Source organism: Neodiprion fabricii, chromosome 3 (assembly GCF_021155785.1).
Source record: "Neodiprion fabricii isolate iyNeoFabr1 chromosome 3, iyNeoFabr1.1, whole genome shotgun sequence".
Lineage (NCBI taxonomy): Eukaryota > Metazoa > Arthropoda > Insecta > Hymenoptera > Diprionidae > Neodiprion > Neodiprion fabricii.
The window spans coordinates 38,662,133-38,686,005 of record NC_060241.1 but is presented as its reverse complement, the minus strand read 5'-3'; the positions used below and the strand labels follow the sequence as shown (position 1 = coordinate 38,686,005).

The window sequence follows — 23,873 nt, the reverse complement described above, 5'->3', positions numbered from 1 at the left end:
ACTTTCTTTCAATTCGATGAACAATGCCGTGTGACTCTTATTTTAATCTATTTTTTCTCTTCTCAATTCACACAGGAATCACGCGAATGCTTGGCGAGACTTCTAGACGCGATGCTGTGCAGAATTTGTATGGATCGCAGTTTGGACACCGCCTTGTTTCCCTGCGGCCATGCCGTCGCTTGCTTGGAGTGCGCTAGACGCTGTTCACGTTGTCCCCTCTGTAGAGCAGACATCGATCACTGTCGTACAATTTATCTACCGATCGAATTGACCCACGTGGATAAACACAATTTCAAAATGTCCTCAGAAGTGGTCGGACCAACGTTCAGCGTCAAATCATCTCCAGAAGAAATGATCAGTGAGAGAATCATCACAAGTGATGACAACATCAATAACAATAATAGCAATATTTGAGAGCGCCGCGCAAGGCGTAGATTCAACGCCTTTCAAAAATTTGTTAGAATTTTCACATGCAGGATTGAGAGGATATATTGAGCGGACATGGTACAGCGTCCAAACACTTGGTGGGCAAAGTCTGTCGTTGTCATTTCCTGGTCAATTTGGGATACATGTTACCATTTTCTTTGAAAGAGAATAGACATCCGATCCTGTGAATTATTTTTTTTTTTCATTGTAAAGCCTGATCATCGTCGGTTAGTTTTTGGTTAGAAGGGCAGCATTAAATTGACGAGGGAAATATACATTTTTTACAATTTCTTGACAGGGTCATTAAAAAATTGAATGCGTGAAATCAGGCGCGCTTATCTTCTCGATTTCGGAATATGAATAAAAACTGTACAAATACATTATATGTATATCGAATGACAATATTTTACCTTTATTTTGGGAGTTTTCGAATCTTACTGACTCAGTCTAATTTTCTAAGTTTGACGTGTCGAGTCCTCGAAAAATTAGGCAAAAAGTATCAGAGAAAACAAAAACGCTCTAAAATAACGGCTTTTACTTTAGTTCACCTTTTTCTTGTCTCGTTTTTTCGGTACATCCCGCTTGAGGAATTATTTTTTAAGGAACATCTGTGTTTGTCTTTTCATTAAATCGTGGAGTAAGAGGAAAGGCTGCTTGAGGTAAGTTCACCAACTATAGAGTCCAAGCATTATTTGATTACACTCGATGATACATTCAAAGCTGTTTCAGATGCAAAATAAAATTTGATGTTTAAAACCAAAGAGTAGCGTACAATTTCACCTTTGAACTATAATGATTTAATGTAACGTGCAGTTTGATAGATTTCTACAAAAAACCAATTGAACTCTATACTTTTGCGAGATGTTGTTTATTGCCAACTGAACTATTGAACGTTGTGTATATTACTAGAAATTCGAACGAGATGACGCATATCTCTGTTAAGTGTTGAAAATATAATGTTTCAATTTCTAGAAGTGTAATCACATCACGAATGGACTCTAGAAATCTTCAAAGATAATATTCGCTAATAAAAGTGCTGTGAACAAAGAGGATATTGAATGAAAGGAAATAAGAAATTTATAAAATCATAAATAAAGAACTTTTGTGGTATTTTTAAAAGTCATATAACTAAGATATCAGTGATAACAATACGATGAAAACGAACAAAAAATAAATAAAAATTAACTATACGAAAAAAAATATAATAATAATAATTAACAAAAAAAGAATTGCATAGTTATTAAGGGATTCTTATTTTAAAGTGATAAATGGACCAATGTTTTTTATTCATTACAATGTACAATACAATTTATTTCAGTGCCCTCAAATTCAGGGTCTTTCTTACAATTTACTTTTGTTTATTTTTTATGCTATTTTATTTTATCTTACGTTTTCTGCGCTGAACTGAATCAGACGTGACCCCTAAGTGCGGAGGTTAAAGTTTTATCAGAGAAACTGACCCCTGGTAAATTTAATATACGTATACATAGGGCTTGTGTACATATAGATTGTAACACACGAATAAGCTGATAACTGAAGACCCGCAATTTCGATATTTTTAGTGATACATATGTTTAATACGGTAAAAAAAAGTTATAGTATTGTCTGATTTATATTATCAAAGTCTTGGACATAGTATGCAAGCGTCAATGATGTTATGATTTCAGTGAGTTTCCAGATTGTACAGGTCACTATATGCATATGCTATGAAGATATTTTTCTCGGTAATCTCAGGATTGCCTAATTATCTCTAATAAATAAATCTCCAAAAGAAGACGCACACAGACAACGTGATCCTAAACTATGCAGATCTGGTCTTTTAATGTCGTTGCTATTGTTGATCGAGAATGATATGCATACAATTAGAGGTACTATAAAGAAAATAATGAATATTAATATAGAGTCCTAGATTCGTATATCTGACAACCATATCCTTGCAAGAGCAAAAAAATTTGCTTCTATAGTAATTCTGTAAAGCCGATAACCTTCTCCACTTATTAAACATCCCGTATATGCTCAGGCACGGGTTGTTACCATAATATCTGTTCGTATGTATAAATGAGTAGCTCCGATAACCTCTTGGGAGGGGTCAAACGAGTAAAAGTCATAGGTTCACCAAATGTCAAATCCGATTTATATACCAGACTGGTCCACGATTGATAATTGTAAGAACAAGACATAATAAAAACCACAATACATTAATTCAATAATTGGATATTATAAATGCGTAGAAACAGAGTGTTGATTGAGATATGAAATTTTGTAGCACGTACACACGTTAATGTATCACGCCCCGATAATTTAATTATCGACGACAATCTTGACCTCAAAATTGAAAATTAATTTGCACAAATTCATATGAATATTGTATCCGTTGAGTGAAATTTCTGGCATTTCCTTCGTCACTTTTATGTTTCTATTTCCTTTTGGAAACTTTAAGATGACACTCTTTGTACGCACTTTTCAACTTTTAGCCTAAGTCAGTTTACATATATATCTTATTGTGTTTTTACGTTTATTTTATCATTTCTGTGAAGTGTTTCAAGGAATTAGAATTTAAGATTCATGCCGATATCAAAAACCTAACGATTTGTTAAGTATGCGTGCGAGTGTGAGAATGGTCGAGCAACACAGAAAGAAAATAAGGGAGCGAGTGAGAAAGAAAGAAAAAAGAGAGAAGAAGTGAGACAAGGCAATTGTTATAGTCAGACATCAATGCAATGTAAACTTAGTCTGTAACTATTTATAAGGCATAATAATAATAATAATGTTAATACTGTTCAATATTCATTTGTATTCACATGCAACCGAGGTGAACATTCAATTATGATTGCCTCGGGTAATAATTTTTTTTTCCTTTTTTTTTTTCCCTTGATATAAGCAATTAAGCATGTCCATACAGTTAAAGAAAACATATTATATCAAGTATAAAGTATCGTTACATATACGATTGCAATTTGCAACACTAGCGAAATAATTCAATGCAATTTTTCGTTTTTAGTCCGTTGTCATTCAAATTACTACACATTATTAAACTTTGCAGAATCTCATCCCTGAGTACCAATGATAATAATGGACAGAGAATGAGTTTCGGGATATTTCTTTCTTCGGGGCATGAAGCAAGTTGTTTGTATAATTGTATCGGTACTGCAATTATCAAGTAACTTGTAACTGCTGAGAAAGTCAGTACGAATGTTCTGCAAACATGGTAATTGGTCCGATAATATGTAGTTCCAAAGTTTATCACGATGATTATTTGATGACTGGACTAAAATTGAAGTCCTCCCATCCCCCAACCCAATTCCCTCCCTTTACCCAAAAAAATGTTTGTACTACTATTGTGTGTCTATTCAGCAATGATAATATAAATATAATAATAATAATTAAATACCTAATAATGAATTTTTGTGATTATCTCTCTGTATAGAAGACATTGGAAGGAAAAAACGAAAAGACAAAAAAAATCTTGTAGTTTGTATCTCTGTATTGTAGTAAAAACGGAGAGTCATCAGGATTAATTATTTGCAAAGAGTATTTTGAAAGTATTTTCAATTATTTTTTAGTATTACCATTAAAGAAGGAAGAAAATTAAATTTAAAAAAAAAACGTATTAACACCACATCCTTGTTGGTATAAACGAACGAAAACACCTTATGTATGCGGGCATAATACCGTGTACTATGTTTCTTGAGATGATGATGATGATTAAATACAAATTATCATTGAAAAAACGTTAATATTCAACTCATTTATGAACCCACACACCGCTTCCTTATTTTTCCATCAAAACATGTACAGATAAAATACTTCGTTTTGTGCTGAAGGAATTCAAGTTTTACTCGTTTCTCGACGTGACGTAAAAAGAAGTTGTATTCGTCATTAACTAGTTGAGAAAAGCAGCTATGAATAAATTTCCTTTCAAAATCAGTAAATATTGTAATTAAGTTAACATCGTTCTTAGAGGTACTACATACATACTTGATAGTGGTACGAAATGCGTATACAACACACGAGTGGGGAATTTCAGCTGAAAAAATAATAGCACTGCCAACGAGAGTTATTCTCTCGTTTGCCAAGTACCTGTGCTAAAACAATCAATACCGAAAGAAGGAACGAAATCGCGAACGAGACATTCGATCAGTGTATATTAACGAGGTCGCGACACGTCGGCGAGACGACGGGTGTGTGGAAAAAACGAATTTGATATAAGATATTTCGAAATATCGCGCGCCGGGTAAGAGTGGCGCGTTTCATCGCTCCGTGAGCTGCGCGAGGATGCGCAAAGGCCTCCGATTGGCCGATTAGTCTGCACTGTCATATGATGGACTTGCGTGGCATCATGGGACGCGAATCGGAATTTTACAACATGGCTGCCGAATGAGATCAAAGTTGCGGTGCTACACATTAGGAAAAATGTATTTTTCTTAGCCTCTGTAAAGATAAAATAAGCATAATTACGTATAAATTGATAAAAGACGCGTTAAACGTTGAGCCGAGGGTGCGTCGGTGATCTAAATATGATTAAATCTGTGTCTAATAGTGAGTTGAAGGTGACACCCCGCAATACTGTATGGAGTTCGGGAACGTATGGCAGAGACTAGGGGCCGAGATAAGAGGGCCCTGGTTCTCCTAAACGTTTTACGCCTCTCGGCTAACCTTCGCGAACTAATTAGCGATGCTGTGCGCGTCCCATGTGATTCGCTAAAACATCAAAAACGTAAGTGAAGTCGCCCCTAACAAAGACCTACCTCATCCGCGGCTCGTGCGTATTTCGGAAGGCATCCGCCAGTGTGCAGCCGAATTGACTGGGAATACGTAGCGAATACCTTATTTCCCGCCTCCGTCACCCCCGATTTCACTTCGAAAGTGGTGGAAAAAACTCGCGACAACCCTCGCGGCAATCGCGGGCGTATATCTCGGCTTCCAAATCGCGTTATCTGCTCGGAACGATCAAAAGTTCCCACCATTGTGCGCCGCCTGCCTCCTCTCAAAACTAGTTCGCTGTCGTTTTCATTACGGGTTTGTTCGACCTGCTTCTTCTCTTATTCCCCTCCTGCGAAGGTTATCCTCTCCTCGGCGAAGCTGCCGATCGCGTTTTTCTTTCGACACGGAATGCCACTCGTTTTCGGTACGTCGTACGGGGAATGGGGTCACAGCTGCACCCAAATAAACTCATTTGCATACAATGAGACCAGACTTCTATCCTTCCTCTAGCTGCCACTTCGAAATAGAAGAGTTCTCCCATCGAGGCTTATGCTTTTTCTAGAAAAACTAGCCAAACTGCCAAACCCTCAATGCCAATTCGCAATATCGCGAATTCATCCTTACCCATGAATATACTGCACCATTATTTATTTGTCACTCTCTTACCTTGTCTATGCAAATTAACAGCACCACATCTCGTTTGTTCAGATGCCTCTTCCGACGTGAGTGTTAATTGAAACTGGATACACCAACTCTCACATACTCTCTCTTGTCAGTTATTCTCTTCTCTGTACCCTCCTAGAACAATCTCTGCGTACATGCTCAGTTTGTCCAACATGTTTGCCAATCAAATTTGTTCTATTATTTTCAATCGGTTTTTTCACACTTAAATTACCCGTTCCAAAATTCCCTTAGATTGCGAACCAATATTTGTCGTTTCAAGTGCGTCATGCTTCCTGCACGGTTATACCGAACAAACTTCAACCAATTTACTTTAGTAAAATCTATTCTTTACTGCTTAGGCTTTGCTTTTGATGTCACGGCAGTAAAAGCGTCGTATAATGATGAATTTACATTTTGCAGAATTGAAACCTATGCTGGTTAGTCGCTTCAGATTTTGTTAAGAAGATAATAAGCGACGAGAAGTGAAAAAAAAAAACTCAATGGTTTCCTGACATGATGGAAAGCAAGTTGTATGTGAAAAATGAGCCGGGACTAGAGGGGCAATCGCTGGTGAATCCGGCCTGCGTGTCACTGATGTCAGACGAGGGGGGAGGACCCAGGATTTGTTTTGTTTGCGGAACCCTGGGTCACAGTGAGCAATACTGGCTCAGAGTAAAACCTAGTATAGGCGCTTCGCCCAGCGAACCATATTTTCCATTTTTGGAGTCTCACGAACCGCCGGCTGGCTACAGAGGCGAAGGGGTTAGGAGCGGCGCCATAAAAGTCTGTAGTCTCTGCTACGCTCTACTCTTGCAGCAATGGGACAGCTACGAGAGAGACGCCAGGCCCCACAACCAGAGGGTTTACTGGCTGAAGCGGTGCGACGGAGGTCCTTTTACTGGAGCAGAAATGGCACTCCAGGGGGAATACGCGGCGCAAGTTTTGGGGCTCACTAACGAACAGCCGACGACGCAGACAAGGCAGGAGAGTCGGCCGGTCGGCGTGTCCCCAAGATTACTGCCAAATTCCCCCTCGCCCAGAGTCGAACAGTCTAGACCACCGTCTAATTCCGTTGAACTGCAAAGGCCGCATTCTAACGCTGCCGAATCGTCCAGACATCTTGAACAAGCAAGACTGACCATGGAGTCACCTCATCAAAGACTACAGTCACCGCATCAGAGGCTACAGAGCCCTCGACAAGTCGTCGATGAAACTAGACTCTCCAACGAGGCAGCATTAGATTTAAGACATGCTCCCAGAAGCTCGCCAGCACCGCAACCTAGTCTACCACCTCAACCGCAAGGTAAATATTTATCGTGTAATCAGAGAGAGGGTGAGAGAGTCCGTATCAGAAGAACGCATCTTCAATATTTACTCTTTAGGCATAGATAGTGATAATATATTATAGAAATATTTTATATGCGCTACCAACAGCCGCTTTTTACTCGCTTAGACTCGGGTGTCGACCGACTGATCCTTGAATCAGGCAATCAGTTGACTTTCCAAAGAGTTGAAGAATATGTATGTGTATTCACAATCCGGAGTAATGAAAACAGAATATTCTGATCAGATCCTTCTTTGACAATAGTCATTACCGAATGAAACATGATCAATGTTTGTGAATTCGAAAAATTCCTGATCCAGTCGAGTAGCGTAAGACTCAGAATTGATTGGTTAGATGAAAAGGTTGGTGAGTCAAAAATAAAATGTACAAAGATAAAAGAATGACAGAATTTTAACTTGCAACTTTGTTTCATGTCTGAACTTTGCAAATTTACATAAATTATCTGCTGGAGTAGGCGTGAAGTGAATTGATTTACATAACCAATTTGTTGGCCTAATGTAGTGGGAAAAAAGTTTTTTCTTTCGTTATTTTTGCACTTTTAGGATTTTTTCTCAATTTTTTGTCGCATTCGCAAAATATTGTTGTATTCAAAGAAAAGTCCACTCTTGCATCCGGTTATTTGAGTGAGTGAGAAATGCATATTTTAATCACTGTTTTGAAATTTTGGTTATAGATATTTACACCTATTTAAATACACGGTAATTAAATTGCTAGTTCAATCAGGATGGTGCTATAATTAAAAAAAGGGGTAGCTTTTGCACACTGACAAGTACAGTTTCAGGTTACAGTCGTCGACATCCTGTGAAATATTCTTGAATTAAAAATCAACAGATGAATTGTGCAAACATAAATTGGCTTGGAATGTTGCAATTATAAAGGTGATACTAACTGCAAGCTAGTATTTGCACAGCGGTAACCACGCCAAGAAACTTTTTATTAATTGGTCACGAAAACTCTGTATAATATTTTGTAACAAACGAACACAGCCTCATGGTTAATTTTTATGCTAATAATTGATTTCACCTCTAACATTTACCGAACATTATCATTTGCAAACCTTGCATCATCGTTACATGTGTTGCATGCTCCGTCTGACTGTTGTGTTTACACTTAACTGTAAACAATGATGCAATAGTAAATTTAAAAAAGCAGAGATTAAGCCCCCCTCCAATGTCATAGAAATATCTGTAACACAAGTTAGCAATAAATATCTCTTGGCACTAGCATCTGTTACGATATTTTCTAACGTAATGCCAACTTTGCGTTTATTGACATTAAACTTTCATTTTTGGCGCAGGTGAAAAAATTAGAAAAAAAAAAGTAGAAAATTTCTATTGCTCCAGTAAGCCAATGTCTCGCATCTGTCGATATCTATCTATGTATATCTAGTTGAGCAAAAATTTCCCACTTCTTGATCGACCTCTTCACTTTAATTGGGTCTTTATCTGAGGTCAAGCAAACTTTTATTTCTTTTTTCCCCCTCTTTGCAATCTCTTTCATGAGAGAGAGAGAGAGGGAGTGCATCGTACAAAGAAACGGTTTGTTTACTTCATCCAAGCGGAATGACCCAGGTCCTAGAATACAACTGCGCCATATCGATTTTGGTAATCAGTTGTTTCTCTTAATTTTTTTTTTTTTTAACGATATCAAAAAACGAATTGGTCTACACTTTTGATATCTCTTGGTTTATCATCTGGCTTACGTGTACGTTGCTCACTGTGACGCAATCTATTACATCCTTGTAACTCTTTTAGTCTCGTATGTCACAGTTGATGATATACATATTTCAATATTTCCAATCATTGTCAAAGTTTGCGAGTTTTAAAAACTGGTTGAATGGATGAAGAAACAAATATAACGCTATGAATTCTATTATTGATCCAATTACCTGAATTAGTAAACTTTATCATCTCTACCTATAAATTTTCACACCATTATACTTTGAGCGACGTGAAGTTAATTGTTACCTACTGAGAACTCTTGCTCTTCAGCATTAATATGGTTCAATTTCTTTGGCATGCAATATCTGCTGACGATAAATACACAGCTACGGGTTCATTTAAATTGGCCTTAGCCTGTTGCATTTTTTTTCTTTCGTTTTCCCGCTCCTTTTATTTGTGGTGATGTGATAACTCATACATACGAATTAATTCTTATTCGTAGACCAACAATTATACAATAACTAATGAAAGGCTTCGACCCTGTGGTTCAACGAGGTTGAAGTTAGTAACGTTAATGTAATGAAACATTGGGGCCATAATCACTATTTTCTTAGTTGTACAATGATTTTTAAAGAACTCAGATTGCGAAATATTTGTGCCTTTTGTTTTACTATGGTTTACTGAATTCCAAAATAGCAAAATAACGGTTCTTTGTCAGAATAAATCGTTACGATAACTTTACTAACTTCAGTCTGATGAGCTTTACTGCTAGATAAGAAAATGTGTTGCTACAGTTGTCATTATCTAAAGAAAACATAAAATGGTTAACACATTATTTTTCATATTTCATCTACCTGCTTAGAAAACGGCAGAAGCTAGAATATTTGGCTCAAAAACACAAGTATTAAATAACTATATCGTTTGGTCTCAATGTTCAGAGATGTGACAAAAAAATTTTACACGAGGCAAAGTGTAAATTGTGTTTAATCGACTAAATTGAATGTTGATTTAAACAATGTTGGAAAGTAAATAGTACATACGCTAGCAGGTTTGCGTTTTATATTTTAGATCATATTCTATGATAGAGTTATTATAAAAGCAGTTAGTTTGCAATTAGTTGATCATCTTCGACGGATTATATGCATACTTAACATTAATTTTTATCATTTCAGCTATCTATAGTGGCGGATCGACGTCCAGCGTCGGCACTGATATATTAGATTTATCAATGCCTGACAAAAACTCAGTGACCGAAGTCTGTTACGTTTGCGGAGATGAATACAAGAGAGGTTCCCTAAGCCACATTGCGGCCAAGCCGCTGCCGACTCCTCCACATCCTGCTACCAGCCCGCCACCATTTTTTCCATCACTAATGCTTCATCCAAGACCCAGCAGAAGTCGGCCAATGGACAGCGCTGGACGAGTGCAGGTAAAACCAGTGTCAATCGTGAAAGACATGAATTGCTTCGAGATAAGATAAATTCCTCAAATAAATCCGTTCCCAAGCAAGAATGAATACATGCAAATGTAATTCTTATTATTTTACAGGCTTGCTCGGCGTGTCAGAATCACCTTTTATTGCAATGGAAAGCTTACACCCGACAGGGTGTACCTCACGGGGAGAGAAATTACGCGCTGAGAAAACGACACGCTCCTGCAGTCGACACCACGACATTCATATGTTATACGTGCGCCCTGGAATATCCGTCGTCAAGTATAAGACTTTTGTATTGCTGTTCAAATCCGGAAAAGGAAGCCTATTTCCCATTCATATGTTCTTTGAGGCCACCACCTGGTGCAAGTCCGATAAGTCCTCAAGGCATGGTGCAAGTTTGTTCTATTTGCTACAAGGCCATTCCTCAGAAACAGCAAGTTTTCGGAGGCGACAATCACGATGGGCAGCAACATCCCGCCGCTATTATTTCACAACAAAACGATCTCAGGCAGCAAGGCAAGTCTTTTTAATGAAAAAGCGTACATTTTTATTCGGCGTTGATTCACCTCGGATTCACGCATTACTTTTATCTGGGGTATTAAATTTGTTTCATCGTTTCCCTTTACAGGTCTGTCACCAAGGCCGGCTGTCCCAAAATCACCAGCTAATTCTGCGGGAAGCGACATCCGTTTTAAGCCATATGATTTAAACAAATCAAGCGCTGTTGCAAACAAACAGCGTAGCATTAACATAAAAAATACCACGTCGAGGCAACGAAATTCTCCTAGCAATGGACCGGCAGAAAACGGCAATGTTGCGCCGGGACAAAATTATCGGTGCTACATTTGCGAAAGGCTCTATCCTCGAAATCACATGGAATGGTAAGATTCCTTGGTTCTTCTGGATATGATACATTTTTTGTATTATTCTCCAATTACTGGCACAGAGTTCGTTTATTCAGCCGGAAATTTTGTATTCTGATCGCATAAATTCAATTTACGAGACGTAAAACAAATTAAAAAATAAAATAGATGATGCAGGCCGATGACGAGTCATTTTTCTCGCGTGTTTTATGAAAATTAATGCTTGAACCTTATTACAATTTATACGAAGTGAAATTGTGAATCAATTTTTCTTTAATCTAGAATTTTAGTTCCGTTTAAAATAAGGCTGTATTATTGTCAGTTTTTTCAAGTGTCATTTACCAATTGACAAAATCGTTCCTGTTAATATCATGATAAAGACTTTATCAATCTACAGTCAATAGTTTGCATCAATTTATTCATAGGATAATGTTTATGCAATTAGGTTATCGACTAGTCCGGAAGGCATGAACTCCCATGCAATGCATTTTCCGTGTCTAAGAGGAATGGCACGTACTTCCGAAAATGCGTGCATGGACAGTCACGGACGTGTCTTGGCATGTAGTCAGTGCGTCAATCACCTATCTCAGCAGTGGGAGAGCATGGATGCCGAACGAGTTCCATTAGAACGTCGGAGGTGATGAATAATCCCATTTTAATTCGCTTCTCTGAAATACTGGCAAATTTTATGCATAATAAGTTTGTTGCAAAGTAAGTTTTATTTGAATTTACGATTCTCGCAATTTGGTCTGTAACTTAAAATAACAGGTTCCACAAAACTTTCGTTCTTTCTCACATATATTGTGTATCTATTTTTTAAAGCGAGCTGTTTATCGAAGTAAAAATGTAGTTATTTGTTAACCTGGTGACCATTTGAGGTTTTGGTAATTCTGTATTTATTGCTGATGTTTGAAAGCTATATGTGTATAAAGTATTTATGGAGGAACTGATTAAAACAAAAGGTATTTTTGATTCTTTTAGGTATGATATTCCTAGCCCACATCCAAACGGAGATGTTGGTAGATCGATAGCAACACCGCCAAGTTTGAGTTCAGATAGAACATTCAGCAGCATTCCCGGGACGTCGAGTAGTTCGATCTACTGTTTTTTGTGCGGCCTACACAGCGATCTCACCTTGGCAAGGGTTCTATACGGGCGACCTCAGGGTCGAAACGCACCGTTCTTTCCTGAGCTTTTGCGCCATCAGTCACCTCTGAACGCCGAACAGCTGAGGGAAGACGGCTCAGCGCTAGTCTGTACATTTTGTTATCATTCTCTGCTCGACCAGTGGCGAAAATACGAGAGTTTGTCGGGCGGACAGCAAATTAACACTGCCGAGAGGCAGTACAATACGCATGATTACTGTTGCTTCGTTTGCGGTATTACGACTTATCGGAAACGCGTCAGAGCGCTTCCTGTTAAAGACTTTGCCTTTCTTAAGAACCACAGACAGCCCGAGAAAAGCTTGTTATTGGAAAATGGTGACTTTGCCGTCGTTTGTCTCGATTGTTATGAGACGTTACGGACGCAGAGCCTCGAGTACGAAAGATGGGGCTTGCCTGTCGATAAAAGAGAATATAACTGGATCGTTCAACCACCGCCACCTGAAAATGGTCCTGATGCAGCTGTCGCCAGATTGCCATCGGGAGAAAGATCTGAAAAAGTGGTAAATTATTTTTTTTCTTTTTTCTACAGTTTATAGTGTATCATCATTTAAAGTTTATTTTCGTGATTCGAAAAAATCACGTTTATATTTTGGAAATTTTGTTTCTCGTCTCATTAGATAACTCAAATACCGTATTTTCAAACCTAAAAGTAGCAAGTCAACAAGAGCACAAGTGAAATCGTGTGAAATTTTGACGTGGTGATCATGTTTCACGTGTTTCATGTGAATTTGGTAGGTGTTGCAATTTCAAGCGTTTTTCTTGCTGCGTTACAGGTGCCGCAGACGCTTGCAACAAGGCCGGTGAGGAAAAACTGTTCACCTAAGGCGCCCGACAAGAAAGTTCCGGGAAAGTTGCCAGAAAAAGATCAAGGTAAGTGACATCAAATCAAAATTTTACATCACATTTTGAATTTTTGATTTACTATAATGACGATGTTCCAACGCTTGAATATGTATAAGCATCGGCAATGCATGGGTCGAAATTTTGGATACCTAAATCGGAGCGAACATTGCTAGAATATTTAGCAAAAAGGCTACCGGCAATACCGTATTCCGTGAATATCCATTAGTTTGCTATAACATTTTCCCAACCAAACCGAAACGCAGAATTATAACGAAACGAAGACGATATTTGAATGTGTTGAGTAGAGCAACGAATTTTTCTAGACCAAATATGCGATATTTATCATTGTACAATTTTTTAGTACACAATGTGCCATGATCAAATCCTCGTGTCAAATGACGCGGCGATAAGACTTTAAGAATAAAAAAAGTAAAAAAGAAATCAAAAGACGAAAATTTAGATAAACATCATTCTCGAGGTATATGCTTAGGATTTAATTGCCCATGTAGGTCACGTTGGATAAATTTAAACTGTCCTAATTTATAACGCATGAATCGAATGACAGTAACAGTAGTAAAGAGGTGTTATTAAACGGAGTGAAAAACGTTGCAATACCTTATCACAGGCAGTGGAATGCTAGGAATTGATAAATTTTCCAATTTGCCCCGTATCGGATCTAATTTTCAAAGCAGTTGTCACAAAATTACAACTTTTGGACAGAAAACTTGAATCATTCCTTCCATATATTTCCTTCCTTGGAAATAAATGAAAAACTGGCAAGTATTTAACGTCACAGTTTTCAATACTCGATCGAGTTTGAGTTTACCGATAACCGTCATTGATTCGCAATATCCTACATCGCTAAATTTCGTCGTGAACGTTACGCAAAAGCGGCGCGATGATTGATCAGTCCAAAATCGGCCGCAGTTTGAAACCCACCAAACGTAATTCGACTCTTTCATCAACAGACTTCTTTATCTAAAAGTAACGTAAAGTTCGAATGTCCCGATATGCCTACATACATAGATTCTATCCTCGTTCTATCCGGGTTTTCGTCATTCTAATTTCCCTTCCGGAATTTCGCCTCTCTTCCCGACTATAACGTTACTTTTCTCGGAACGAAATTAACTCGGGAAAGTTTTAAAACCGTGAAGAGTTCTGAGGGACTTGTGGCATATACATATATATTTCATGCACGCGGCACTTTTTAAATTAAAACGTTATTCCGACAAAGAAGTAGGGAAAAGGGGGGGGGAGGGGGGCGAAGAAGGGAAATGCGAGCGGCGACGTTTCTCGAAAAGCTGGTATACGAAGGAAGAGGACCAAAGGGAAGAAAGCGAGGGGTGGCACCGTCAAGTTGCAGGTTGTTGAAGGCGCGGGAAAATCTCGTGGGGAGAGGGGGCAGGTCTAATATTTGCCAGACCCACGGTTATCTCCTCGTATTTCAACGCTATCTGTTCGTTCCAGCGGCACAGCCACATTGCCTGGTACCCATACTTATACCCACTACACTTTGGTTAAACTTCAGAAGCTTCCGCGTTCGCTCCAGTCCAACCCCCTTCCCCCGATTCTATCCCATGTGCAAGGGAAATTTACCCTTATATTATCATTATATACGTAGCCCGTTCGCGAACAAATTTACCCATTCGTTTCTGTCCCGTAAGAAAAGAGAATAAGTATACGTGGATGTGCGAGAAAAAGAAAAGTAAGGAACGGATGTTTAGTTTCCAAATCTTTGCAGCTGATGTACATATTTGTGCAAGCGTGTATTATATGTGCGGAATTTCCGCAGAAAGAAAAACAGCGAATATACATGAATAACGTGTATTGTTATCATATTTTATATTTAACGAGGAACGGAAAAGTTTTTTTTTTTTCAAACTCATATTTGAAATGTTAGATTTCGTTTGTGCAGCGTGTGTAAAATGCCCGTATTTCTGAACAGTGCGGTAAAACGACGCTGGTGCATGCGCTTGGCTGAAATTCTCAATTTTACACACTAGGGATTTCTTGGCGCATGCGCACTTCCCGATAACTCAACTTCACGCATCGCCAACGACGTCATTGGGCTGAGTTCAACCTGAAGATCGCGCGCTTAGGTTAGGTTTCATGAAGCCGGATCTGTGCCTTTGAACCTTTTCATTGCTCGTAATCCACTTTTTTTTGAATTATTATATTACATTAGTTTGCTTCTTGAATTAAACTCTCCTCTACCGATACTGAAAAAAATAACACGTGCAGTTCAACGTGAGGATAGGTGATATATCACTCGTATTTAGAACGGTCACGTTTGCGGCTCACGTTGCAAACTTCGCACTCGTCGGAAATCGCTCACTTTCCGCACTTGTGACGCAATACACTGTTGCTTCTCCGTCTCATTTTCAATCTCCGCAGTATATTTGTTTCTTTTCATACGCGTATAAATTTACTCACCCTTTGCCGTAAAAACTTTTGAAGAAAACTCAATACGCTGTGTAATTCGATGCGTGATGTCTAAGAACTGAAGCGTTTCCGGCCCTCCGCGGTGCAGAAGATTCTATACGATAGAAACCTTCTTTGCACCGGCATTCGATACTCTTTAAAATTGTAGTAGATCAGGAATCGTCGGTGTTTTAATCATCGACCACTTCTTTTGTGTCCACACTATGCTCTCGCGTGATATTCTGCAGATACAACGTTGAAATTATCCTATCAAAATTCTCAATGCATAAATTTTCCCCAAACGAAAAAGAGGAGAAAAGTTACACTGGGTCAAACTGTGCTGTAGAAAAAGTTTCGGGCAATTTTCTCCCGTCGTTCAGGGGTAAAGATTTCCTCGCCATTTTTTTTTTTTATTGTCCTCTCTCTTTTCTTTTGTTTTCACTCTCTCCATCTTTGCTGTGCGTGAAATATGATAAAAAGCAATATGACGTACGGTAGAAGGAGAGGCGAAATTTTCTTCTTACATATACCTATAGCTGAGCCTGAACGAGGGAGATATGATATAATTTTTTTTTTTTTTTTTTTTTTTTCTCGCAGGAATTTTTAGATGGAGTAATTTTCGCAGCCACGGCGCGTTTTCATCGTCACATTACATACATTTATACATCACACTGTCCTCACATTCCGCAATTGCGACGATGAAAGTTTTCGGGATGCTTTACTGAAGGTTTTTGGCGGAAGGATAAACGAAAAGTATACAAACCAGTGACGTCTCATTAAGGTATCTTATCTTTTCACGGCGAAAAGTGATGGTGTTGCTTACCATGGTTAAATTTATCGGTTTATTATAGGTATTTTATACTAAAATGTTTCAGGTTAGGGAAATATTATTATTATTATTACTTTTAATTTTTTATTTCTTCGTTGCAACACGATCTAAATGTTAGTCTTTCCTGAAATAAAAAAATTTCTACATTTTTAGACCTCGTCAAACGACAGGAAAAAAAGGGCGGGAAGAAGGGGGGGGAGGGGTGGAGGTAGAAAAACTTCGTTGCCCTAATTTAAAAAAGTCTGATGCATAAATGTATGTACATATCAAACTGTGCAACACATCATCGGAGCGACTAAAACTGCCAGTATAGTATATTATGTTACTTGACGCGGCTGATACGGCAATTTGTGTAATTCCGTTGTTATCCCAAGGCACCGAAACGTCCCAGTGAGATAACGCGAAACACCGTTGTCGTATGTAACCTTATTAAACATTGTACTGCACACGCCTGAATTCATACTCAGCGTTACCTCTTTAATTTCACACACTAATTAATAATTACACGACACTGATGCAGCGCGCGGCACTTAATTATACGCCTCGTTTATACGCGTAAATACGTAATTGCGTAATATTTTTAGGAGAGGGGCGGCGGGAAAAAAGAGAACCGAGCACATTGCAACTGTGTAAACGTGTAATGAACCTTGTATAATTTCTTCGCTCAAAAGCTTGGCAATCAAGTGAGACCAAATAAATAAACAAATAAATAAATAAATAATTGGACGGTGTACTATTTAATGACCGATTGATCGATGCTCCGAGTATTATTCGGCGATATTTCCCCGCAAGTGAAATTCACCGCCGTTGTCTTCACTGCAGATCTATGATAAGGAATATTCGTTCTCATTTTTTCCGACCTCATCAATTCGTACCGTAAATAATCGGATTTGTATATCACGATAGAAAACAAGCCGTTTCTCGTCGTTTTGTTTTATAATCGTAAAATTTTTCACTATAAATAAGAATAATTATCGAGTATTGACTTTGGAGAAAGAAGGAAAATAAAAAAAATTTATGTCAAAGAAAGAAACCTTGTCTCCGAAACCATTGAAGTATGTGTAAAAAAAAAAAAAAAAATTAATAAACAAAAAAAAAAAAAAAATTAATAAACAAAAAAAAAAAAAAGAGCAGTAAGGAACGAATAACCGTGGGTAAAAGAATTTTCTGAGCACGGATCATTCCCGCGTATGCATATATATATATGTATAACCAACGTATATCGTTATCGAGAAAGAAATCTCTGCACCTTTGAACCCGCGGAGCTCGTAAAGCGACGAGCTCTGTGAGGCGGTGGATTTGCGAGAGGAGAAAGATTATCCTGCAATGCGGTGACGTGTCTGGTGCACATATATGTATACACATGTGTATATACATATATACTTATTCACGAATATGTATGCGGTGTGGATTCGCGACCAACACCGCGGCGTAACCTTTTGCCCCACGACTCGACCTTTTCCTCCGCGGTTTGAACCACACAGACCGGTTAATACCTATACGTGCCAAATTACCGCTCCGCAGCTAGTTATGTATATCAATTCGGTTTCTGCATGCTGGGGAAATTATTATGATCTGTGTATTCAGTATAACCGCTGCGGGTGTTTATTGTGCAATTTAAACAAATGGCAAATAAGCGATTTATTAATTTTTTTTTTATTTATTTACACTTTTTTGTTTTTTTTTTTTCCTTTTTTCATTAGTAAAGATCCGTAAGTAGAAATATTTCCTCGGTGTGTGCAAAAACAACCGATGATTACCGAGTCGAGTCTGCTTCTTATAAACTTATAATGTATTCGATACCTTCTGCTGGACTTTCGCTGGGCGTGAAGTCCTATTCATACCTGTAATGCTATCCTCGGTAATCGCTTAACCCTCGTTGAGCCCTTAAGCCTGGCTTCCAGCTTTCCCGACGCTCTGGAGTTCAGTTTTAAATGATAAATGTCATTGATACTTATATATGATATACCTACTCTCGGAAAGTATGTAAATAAAAATTATTAACAATTATTATTATTAAACACAATTAATAACACTTGTATTAGAAATAATCAGCTCGTATCCTTTAAAATTATTTAAGGATTCGGAAAATTGGTCTCGGGAATCGGTGAATATAATCATTGAATTAATCACGACTAAGATTCGTTGCGTATCTTTACCAAGAATTTTTTTAATTTTTCTCTTCATTTTTCTTCATTCAAATAGAAGATTTAACGGATCAACGTATTTTTTATTCGGCGTTATAATTACATGTGGTTAGGTGTACGTACGGGCTAATCGTTGCAAGGCATGCGGGCTATTTCGCCGAGCGATGTCACGACTCGTGACTTTTCGAGTCGGAGGTTCGAGAGAATGATTAACAAGCCTGTCTTTCAGACTTGAAGCTCATATGCTTACCCTATCACTCGGGCGCAATTTAGTATACCCGTGTAATTTGTATTATACGTGCCTTGTGCGTGAATACACAAACACACACACAGACATATGATTATACTTGTTATTACCTAGTTAAAACTATTCCACAAAATGACTGCAATCTTATCATAGTTGTTGTCTTTATTATCTACACAGAAATACACTCGCTTGCTTATTATATTGTATATAAAGTGTAAACTCCGATTGTGAAGAAATTTAGGAGATCGCAACTACCCGTAACATATTTATTGCTCTTTACGTCCCTTGCAGTCCCAATTTTTTTCCTAATGTCAATGTAGACGAAAAATTTTGGTAATTTGTTCACTTGTGTACACATCTAAGTATATAATGTCGGAATAACAATCGTCGTTGTTGAACGAATTAAAACGGTTTTCTAAAAATTTAAACCGACCAATTTGAATTCAAGATTACTATGTGCCGAAGATTTCTTTAAAACGTTGGTAAAAGGAAAAAAAAAGAGAAATCTGTATGTTCGAAAGTTTACCGTTGTTTCACAATCAGCCATCAGGATGGAGACAAAATCGAAAAATCGGAGAATTCTCAGTGATTTTTTTCGTCTCTTAGGAAAAACTAGGGGAAATATTAAAAAGGTATTATTGTTCCATTTCTAAAAATTATTCCAAGTTTATTAATTACAGTTAACGACAAATTGAATATCTATACTTTCGATGTGAAACAAATAATTTTTCACTTTTCTCTATGATCTAAGATACAATTGTTTGAATCGTCCGAACAATCCTAAGGTTTCGAAGTATCGATTTTTCCCTAAAAAAAAAAAAAAATAAAAATAAAAACAATCGCGTCGTCACAGACGCGTTATTACGCACATTTGGTGGGACCGGGTGTCGTCCCGACGATAGCCTGTAGGATTCATCGCCATCCTTGACGCCAGCTAGTAGTACATATATATAAGACACGAGCCCAATTCGTATAAGTAGGCGGGCACCTTGCCCGCGGCTCGGGCGACCCGGGGGGCGGTGGGGGTGGGGGTTGGGGGTGGTTCGGGGGAGAATAGAAAAGGGGAGCGGGACGCCCGCAGCGTGACACCGCATTGCGCCCATCCGACCGACCGACCGACCGACCGACACCTAAATTCGAATTAGGGGATTTCTCACCCTCGTCATATCGGCGAGCGCCGTTTCAACCCCGTGGCTCGACCCGCCGCCCTTCGCCCTTCACCCCCTCCCCCCCACCCCTCGGTAATCGATATCGCCCCGTCATCGGGTACTGAACAGCCACCCCAAATCCCGTCCCCCGAACCTCGCTGCTGACTGGACGCATTTAATCGGCGAAGTGTGCCCTCTTTTTCTTTTTTCCTTTTTTTCTTTCTACCCTCCCCTTCCCCCTTCGCCCTCCTTTTATTTTTTTCTTTCTCTAATTTCGTTTTTATCCTCTTGCTTTATGCTTCTTCTTCTTCTTCTTCTTCTTCTTCTGCTGCTGCTTTTTTTTTCTCCTTCACCCTTTGCGACTGTGAAACTCGATTCGTGGTTCTCTTTCTGCTTCTTATTCGAACGTATACGAGATTCATTTATTTTATAAATACACTGTTGAAAACTAATGCTTATATTTCGAATTTTTCCGATTCAAGCGGAAAAATTTTAACACCATATTTTTTTTTTAAAGTCTGTATACTCTAACCGCAACCGTTGAACAATTGCTTTTAATATCATGGGAATTTGGATATAATTTCCCCGTTTTTTGGTTTTTTTTTTTCTTCCATTCTACTTTACTTTTTACAATGGTTGAATTACATTTGATCTGTATTATATGAATTACATATAATGTAATTGTTCATCCGCAGTTACTATTTCACAATTCGTGCGAAATCTCGCCCGGTGGAAACTGGTTATAAAGCACCACGATATACATCCACTACTGTACATACATATACGCGATAGAAATACCTTATAACACACGTATACGTGTGTGTTTGTGTGTAGGCATGTACCTTTTACGTCTCTATGCAGGACGAGGTTATCAATCAACTCTTATGATACACGTACACCTTATATACCTACATACATTCTTATATACATATTATATATATACCTACCTATAGAAGCTGTGTACGAAATTTCAATAGGTTCGAGAGCTTTGATTTGTCGGATCACGTGCAAAGATTCGGGCACGGAGCGAGACTACGTTTCAATATTTACGGTTACTCTATTTTTATTCTCGATTCCAAAATACTTTTGTACATACATATATCAGGGTACTTTCTTTTTTTCACTCGCGACCTGAAATTTTGTTGGAAATGTCTAAAAAAAAAAAATTCCCTCAAAATTTTAACTCTTAATATTAATATTAAGTACTCTCCCAGAACGTGAGAAGATCTCTCGAGCGAAAAAAAAAATATCCCAAAAAAAAAAAAAACGCACCCCAATATATATATATATATACACACACACACACCTGATAGCGATTCTCGAATTTGAAGCGAAAATTCTGCGCGTTGGGTTGAAAACTTTTTCACCGTACCGAGGCATTATATCTCTGAAATAGATGAAACACTTGGAGTGAGAATTAGGAAAGTTGGGCGTAGCACTCGCGAGGTTAAATTGAATTTGCGACACGTACGACGGCAGTAAAATACGCCAAGTTTTGCGAACGACTCGACGACGAAGGTCGCAACGTCGAAGGACGACGCGTCTTAGTCGAGACCCTTGACGTTTCGGCTTGTCTTTAAACACCGAGGCGACGCTTCGACGTGAGGTGTGCAAATCCGTACTGCAGGATTGATTTATGCACGCTAATTCGTGTCTATGAGAGTTGATACATTTTTATTCACATCGCTACTCGCAATCGAATTCATGCGCATAAAATGCATGCACAATTCTCGGCTATGCGGAATTGCTCTTAATAATTCACGACGATTTTCACCGGTTTCACCTGCTGCGCGACAGGCAGCCAGTTGCTCGGTTTGTGGCCGACCCTGCAATGTGCTCGCCTTAATAATTAACCAGAGAGAGAGAGAGAGAAAGAGAGAGAGAGAGAGAGAGTCGGCTTCTCGTCCGCTGCTACATAACCCGCACTCCGCACCATTCGTTCGAAATGAAATCGAATTTTACGGCATTCTTAGACATTTCTTCGATTGGCAATTTTTTTTTTTTTTTTTATATGTAAAACCAAACTGATTATCCTTTTGAAATGTATAATTATACCTGATCGGTTGCGGCATTTTAACGTCAGGGATATTCGTCCGTGATCGTGTCTCAAATTTAATATATATATATATATATATTTATAAATTTAACCTGACAAATAGGATGGAAAGATATGGTGAATAATGTCTAAATACTTCGCGATAATATAGATACTATAACCATGATCAACTTGAATCTGTATATGAAGAAAAAAAGTCGATATCATCGTGCGCAAAGAATTTTTTTGTTTTTTCATTCACTGGAGTATCAGATTCGACAAAGAATCAATTTCACACTCCTCTATAATACGTGTAGGTATCGCATTACGCTTGATCAATGATATTGCGTATAACGAATGATTGATATTTAGCGACAATAATAATTTCACGCTGCGACGAATCGATGCAAATCAAGAAAGAAAATAAAAAAAAAAAAAAAAAAACGCAGCCTGTTAGCAAACACAGGATGAAAAAAGAAAAAAATTTAACCACTTCTTGTGTTACAAGTAAGAAAAAATTGAAAAGAATTCCATCCAATACAGTAATTTCAGAACATGCGTCGGCGTGTGTGCGCGCGATAAAAAGAAAAATATAAAAAACGAGACCGTCAGATTTGTTCGATGAATTTAATTCACTCGTGTAATCGCTACGCCGTAACAACAATAAGCGAAGCAACATGAAACAGTGAAAAGAAACTCCCGCAAGCGACCAAAGCCCGCGGTATAATTCCAAAAAACAACAACCAACGATCAAATCTCTCTGTACATCCGGACTGCTAGATCCGGCTTGGATCAACCGGTATATAATAAGTAAAGCGCCAGGTTTTCCTCCCCTCCGCCTCGCTCGGTCGTGATAAAAATAATACAGCTTATTAGCCCCTTGGGGCACACAGACGGTGTAGCGGTGGGTATGATACACGGTTGAGCGCGCTGTTTGCCGGTAGGTGGGTAGGTGGTAGGTGGTAGGTAGTAGGTAGGCGTATGGAGGGTCGCCGAGGACGCGGCGCAGGGCAGAGCGAAGCAAAGCGGTGGGCCCGATGGGGCGAGGAAGGGGGAGGGGGGGGGAATTCTCTCTGTCGCCGCCACGCATTGATTTTGCCCCGACAGACAGCGGCGGCAGCAGCAGCGGCAGCCGCCGCCGCCTGTTGGGCTCTCTCTTCCCGAAGGAGAGAACCGACCAGCCGCTCTCTCTGTCCCGCTTCCGACCCCGGAGCCCAGGAGGCAAAAGAGCTGCTGCTGCCAACGAGAGCTTGTCGGTGGAAGGGGCGGAAGCGAGAAGCGCGGCGGGGGGATGGGGGGCTCCAGCCCTTGAGGAGGTGAGAGACCAACCTTGCTGCCGCCGTTACTCACACTCTCTCTCTCTCTCTCCTCTCCTTCTCTCTCTCTCTCTCTCTCTCTTCGTCTCACTCACTCCGCTCTCACCCTTTGCATCATCAGGCGTGCTCGACACCCGACGGAGCATTGGCAAAGCGAGAAATTGCACCGGTATAGCGGTTATATCTTGTTTTTCTTGTCGTGTTTTTTCATTTTTCTTTTCTTTTTTTTTTTTAATTCTTTTTCACCTCTGTTTTCTTTTTGGCAATTTTCCAACGGGTTGGAAAAAAAATTGACGCTGTTTCGTTCGCGGTTAATTCGCGGTTGGTTCGACTGTGCGCATCGGTTGATGGGAAATCTTACAATTAAAATCCTTGATCGAGGGATCAAAAACTTGACAAAAAAAAAGGGATCGGGATAATTTTGTACAAGGAATATTTTTTAACTGGTTAGGGAAAATTTATACACGCGGTACGTTGTTTAACGAAATTAGAATAAATAAAAATAAAGCCTATATTCGTCGTCGTTAAAATCGATTGCGATTCGATTGATTGTATGTTTTTGAATAACGATTAATTCAGGGTTTAGTTGATTAGTTTCTGCTATCGATACTATTACCTTGTTCG

At 38.8% G+C, this 23,873-nt stretch overlaps 2 protein-coding genes across 2 annotated transcripts in view; both read left to right on the top strand.

The window, feature by feature from the left end:
* LOC124178680 (E3 ubiquitin-protein ligase MYLIP) overlaps positions 1–4,163 on the top strand; it is a 140,325-nt gene extending 136,162 nt beyond the window's left edge. Inside the window, exon 7 of the mRNA XM_046562224.1 lies at positions 76–4,163. Within this exon, the coding sequence (XP_046418180.1) occupies positions 76–414 (339 nt within the window). The 3' untranslated portion in view covers positions 415–4,163. The remainder of the gene's footprint in view (positions 1–75) is intronic.
* Positions 4,164–4,766: 603 nt separating this feature from the next.
* Positions 4,767–23,873, top strand: part of LOC124178679 — a 70,338-nt gene continuing 51,231 nt past the window's right edge. The window contains exons 1-8 of the mRNA XM_046562223.1: positions 4,767–5,143; positions 6,214–7,096; positions 9,972–10,228; positions 10,348–10,750; positions 10,863–11,115; positions 11,543–11,734; positions 12,079–12,763; positions 13,037–13,133. Coding sequence (XP_046418179.1) covers positions 6,307–7,096; positions 9,972–10,228; positions 10,348–10,750; positions 10,863–11,115; positions 11,543–11,734; positions 12,079–12,763; positions 13,037–13,133 — 2,677 coding nt within the window. The 5' untranslated portion in view covers positions 4,767–5,143; positions 6,214–6,306. The remainder of the gene's footprint in view (positions 5,144–6,213; positions 7,097–9,971; positions 10,229–10,347; positions 10,751–10,862; positions 11,116–11,542; positions 11,735–12,078; positions 12,764–13,036; positions 13,134–23,873) is intronic.